Here is a 4,412-nt window from a genome sequence, read left to right as displayed (position 1 = left end):
GGACATGCGGCCCTGCGGCGGCCACCGAGTGCGCCTGCGCGGCCACCGAGAGCGCGGCCACGGCGCCTGCGCGGCCACCGAGAGCGCCTGCGCGGCCACCGAGAGCGCCTGCGCGGCCACCGAGAGCGCCGCCACGGCGCCTGCGCGGCCACCGAGAGCGCCTGCGCGACCGCAGCGCCAGGCCGCCCCTGCGGGCGGGGCAGTCCTCCAGAGGAGGGGGGCGGGGCGAGCGGCCGGCGGGGCGGGGCCGGGTCCGGAAGCAGCGCGGGGCTCTCGGCCGGGCCCGGGGCTCGTTCGGCACCGTAATAAACGTTTTCCCGTTTATTAATTAAACCCGTTTATCTCGGCCGGCGGGAGCTGGTGCTTGTTAGCACCCAGCACGGGGGCCGCTCCCGAGCGGGACGCGCTGCAGCGCCCACCCCCGCTCAGAGCCCACCAGCAACGCCCGTAAGAGAAACCAGCCTCTTAACAGGAGAACTGCTGCAACGCCAAAGGTCACCGCGCATTCACGAACCCCTCCGTTCATTCACGGTGACAACTGACACAACAAGCGGCTTCGCATTAAGAAAACTCAGTTTCCCAATTTAATAAATTAATTTCTCAGGTTTGAATGTTATTACTAAACTCCAAAGCCCATGACAAGCTGGAATGACACATTATCATTCTGTAAATCAGAAATGATAAGACTGCTCTTTTGCATCCCTTTCCTGTTACAATGAGCAGAAACATTCCACAGAAATGCATCTTCTTAGGCCAATGTCCCCGAAGCAGGAAAACAGGATGCCCTTATGGACTAGTTGCAAATGATTAATGAGGTGGTAATTGACTAAATAGCAATAAAGGGCTCGAGTCAACTCAGGTGACCAGAGCAAAGAGAGCAGCCGGGGAAAGTCACAACCAAGACACGGTCCAGCTCCAGACGGGTCCTGAACGCCCGGCTCAATCTTCACTGCTGCAGGACACCAGTAAATAAACAGCTTTGATCCAACGAGAGCAATAACAAAACCTTTCGGAGAGATCACAGGGATCCGATCAGCAGTGCTGAGAACACAACTCGGGTTGCTCTGGGCACATCCACTGGACTATCCCGATGGATCCCGCATCGGTGTGGAAGTGTAACCTGTTCCCTGGGAACAGACAGCTCTGCAAAGGCCTCCGAGCCGCAACGTGCTCCGTTTCCCCTTTACTCCACAGTTGCCCAAGCTCTTCATCAGTAGCCAGCTTTGAATTTCCAATAGATGTATTGGAAAACCAGAGAAGTTGCACCCGCTCACCGTGGAAAGACGGGGTAAATGGACACGGAGGCCTCAGTTCACCTGGCCGAGTTTTTAACGGATGCATGGAAAGCTCCCAACACCTGCGTCACCCGCTGCCCATGACCTGCTGCGTATTCCATGTGAGCACAAGCACTGCAGCAGCACCCAGACTCCTGCGCACTCTGCTACCAATAAACCTGCCTCTTCCCAAAGGAGAACAAGTTCCCACCTCCCTTATCCACCGGTCACTTTTCTGTGTCCTCCTGAACTCCCTTGCCTTTCTTGTTGCATTTGCTTGAGGTGTCTGCTGTCCTGTGGCTGGGGACACATGGCAGGGACAGCTCGGGCGTTCAGGGGCAGTCTGGGCTTCGCACTCTGCTACAAGTAAATGACATAGGCTGCTTTTAAGGGGATTAACGGCCCGCCCTTTTCTTTCTTACTTCCATGGGATCCCTAGTGAGAAACTGTTCAAAAAAGAAAAAGAAAAATAGAGGACGGATGTTGTTGGGCAGTTTCAGAAGGGCTGAAAATCCCCCAACAGAGGCTACTCTCACCAGTGCAGCCATTCTGCCTGCAAACTCCAAGAAAATGGAAGATAAAAGGTATCTAATACCAGTAAATTTAGTAATAATGGCAACGCGAACAAGGTTTCAGACTGTTGATGCTCCAGGGTCTGCTTCAGGAAGGGAACTGCTCAGCAATATTATCAGCCGTTGTAAAATACCTTAGCCAGGAGGTTAATCATTAACTGGGGCCCTGTCTCATAGGAACGTTCCTGTTGCAGCACAACACACTTAACGGTGCCACCGAGCAATCTTCCATACAACTGGAACGCAGCAGCATATAAGAGGAGCCAGAAACTCAGCAGCCCTTCAGTTCAGGGAGGGCAACCGGCATCAAGGTTTACTCCATGGAGAAAACTACAGACGGGGAGGGAAACAAAGCAGCAGCTCCCGGATTGCCGCAGCTGGGAAAGGGCAGCCCAGAGCACCCTGCGGGACGCGCTCCAGGAATGCACCCAGCAGCAGCGCTCACGGCAAACGCCACCGATGGGAATGGACTGGCACCCACCGAGGAGCACGGTAAAGAAATGGGGGGGCTACCCAGCACAGAGCGGGACAGCACAGGGGGTTTTAAACCAGCAGCTTCGGGAAGGGACAGCCCAAACACAGAGGCACCCACATCCGTAACGAGCTTGTCAACCTCTCCTGGGGTACTTGGCTCTGGAAGGCGTTCGCTTGAGGCATCTCCAGTGGATATGGACTGCCTGGTCTGCTTCAACAGGTACAGCGTTCACAGAGCACCAAAGCTGCTGGCCTGCCAGCACGCTTTCTGTGCCGTCTGCCTCAAGCTTATGCTCAGGAAAGACGATAGGACGTGGACCATCACCTGCCCTCTGTGCAGAAAAGAAACCATCGTGTTAGGAGGACTCATCCGCACGCTTCACGATAAAGACGACATCATGGAGCACTTGGAAAGCCCTCACTTAGCTCTGGAGATGTACATGGCTCCCACAGGACTGCACAGCAAGAGCTGGATTCAAACCAGCCAGGACACTCCATCCCGAGAACAACACGCTCCCGCGGACAACAGGCTGGCCATCCAGAGACTGGTGCTGCTCTTGCTGCTTCTCGTGATTCTGACCATCCTCATCCTCCCCTTTCTGTACTCCGGGCTGATAAAATGGGTCATCTGCCTTATGCTTACGCTGGGGGTGATCATGTCCCTGGTGCTCTGCTGCAACCCCAAGCTCTACTGCAGCGGGAACTCGCTCTCCTCCTGCCACAAGGGCAGCAACATCAGCGCCATCGCTTGAATGCGATGTCCCAGAGCTGCCACCCCAAAACGGCCAGTGAGGAGCAGTGCTCGGCAAGCCGGCTCTGGAATTAACCTTTCCCATAACAACCTCACCAAATGTGGCTCTTATTCCACTAAGACTCAATGCCAATACATAGTAGTGCTCAATTTTACCGCCTGAACAGAGTGAACTATTTATATGTGGTATTTTTAACACATAAAATGGCAGGCTATTTGTGATTTGTGCTTCAGACAGGTAATTTTGCTGTTCTGCTTTTGTCACTTTGTTCTTGTTATCTCTGGACGAGTGCAGAAGAACATCATCCAAAATGCCTTACAGATGTTATCCTGCAAAAATCTCTATCTGCTATTGTGCTTTCTACTCTCTTAACACACATACGCTTTGGGAGATGGTCACTTTAGCACAGCTTATTACTTTAATCTCGGTCAAAATGGTTGTTAGTAGGTATGGGAAGTGAGGGCACCAGGAAAAGAGAATGTCAGTTGACAGCATCTTAAATTACACACGAATGTAGAAAACAAATGGTGGAATAACACTGCTAATCTTCAGGCTGCGACAAGGCTCTCAAATTGCTGACGCTCCAACTTCTCTCCCTCCCTTGCTGTTCTTTAGCACTGACCTGGTTCTTTTCACCTCAACTCCTGTTTCAGCTGGCGCTCTCACACCTCTCTTCTTGCCATCCTTCCCTGAAGCACGGCCTGGAGATGCCCGTAACTCCTTGTCTGGGGAGGAAAGAAATTCATTAATTGCGGTTATGCCCCATGTAGTATTTCTGTAAGCAATACATCCATTAAAGATTAATACTGTTAATTGCTCGTTGACGTTCGTGTCTGTTCCTCATTGACAACTCAGGTCAAAACATTTTACAGCTCCCTCGCTAACAGGAACTACAGACGATAAAGCTCCTCAAGGAGCCCATATAACTGACTTGGCAAGTAAACCTGAAGTAATGATCTTGTTGTTATTTTTCTCAATTTGATTTAAATGGTATAATAACTTACTTCTAATAAAATACCCTCCGGCCTAACTAAAACTAAGCAAGGAATCAGGAGATTCTTCTCGTTACATTTTTAAGTGTTCCACCCATCTCAGTAGACTTTGGATTGGGTCTGTCGTAAATATTTGTGTTTGATAAGAAAGAAAGCCGATGTGCTGCAGTTCCCGCGTACATAAATACACATAGTGTCTGAGCAGTAGATAAAAGAAATTAGGCAAAGAGGGCAAGACGTCGTCCTGAAGTCCTAGGAAAAAAAAAATCTATTTTCTGCCTAATAACAGAAAGATTCATGGGGAAGAAAACACTTTGTTTCTTCCCATACATTTGGGCTGCACCAGCC

The 4,412-nt window shown here is 51.2% G+C and overlaps 1 protein-coding gene across 1 annotated transcript; it reads left to right on the top strand.

The window, feature by feature from the left end:
- Positions 1-2,238: 2,238 nt before the first annotated feature.
- Positions 2,239-3,514, top strand: RNF186 (ring finger protein 186). Its single transcript, XM_026053695.1, has 2 exons — positions 2,239-2,338; positions 2,541-3,514. The coding sequence occupies exon 2, from the start codon at positions 2,611-2,613 to the stop codon at positions 3,070-3,072; it is 462 nt and encodes a 153-aa protein (XP_025909480.1). The 5' UTR covers positions 2,239-2,338; positions 2,541-2,610; the 3' UTR covers positions 3,073-3,514.
- Positions 3,515-4,412: the final 898 nt, after the last annotated feature.

This window comes from Nothoprocta perdicaria, unplaced genomic scaffold (assembly GCF_003342845.1).
Source record: "Nothoprocta perdicaria isolate Ctin4 unplaced genomic scaffold, notPer1 scaffold_117, whole genome shotgun sequence".
Classification (NCBI taxonomy): Eukaryota; Metazoa; Chordata; class Aves; order Tinamiformes; family Tinamidae; genus Nothoprocta; species Nothoprocta perdicaria.
The sequence above is the reverse complement of the archived record's forward strand: the minus strand, read 5'-3'. Positions and strand labels throughout refer to the sequence as shown.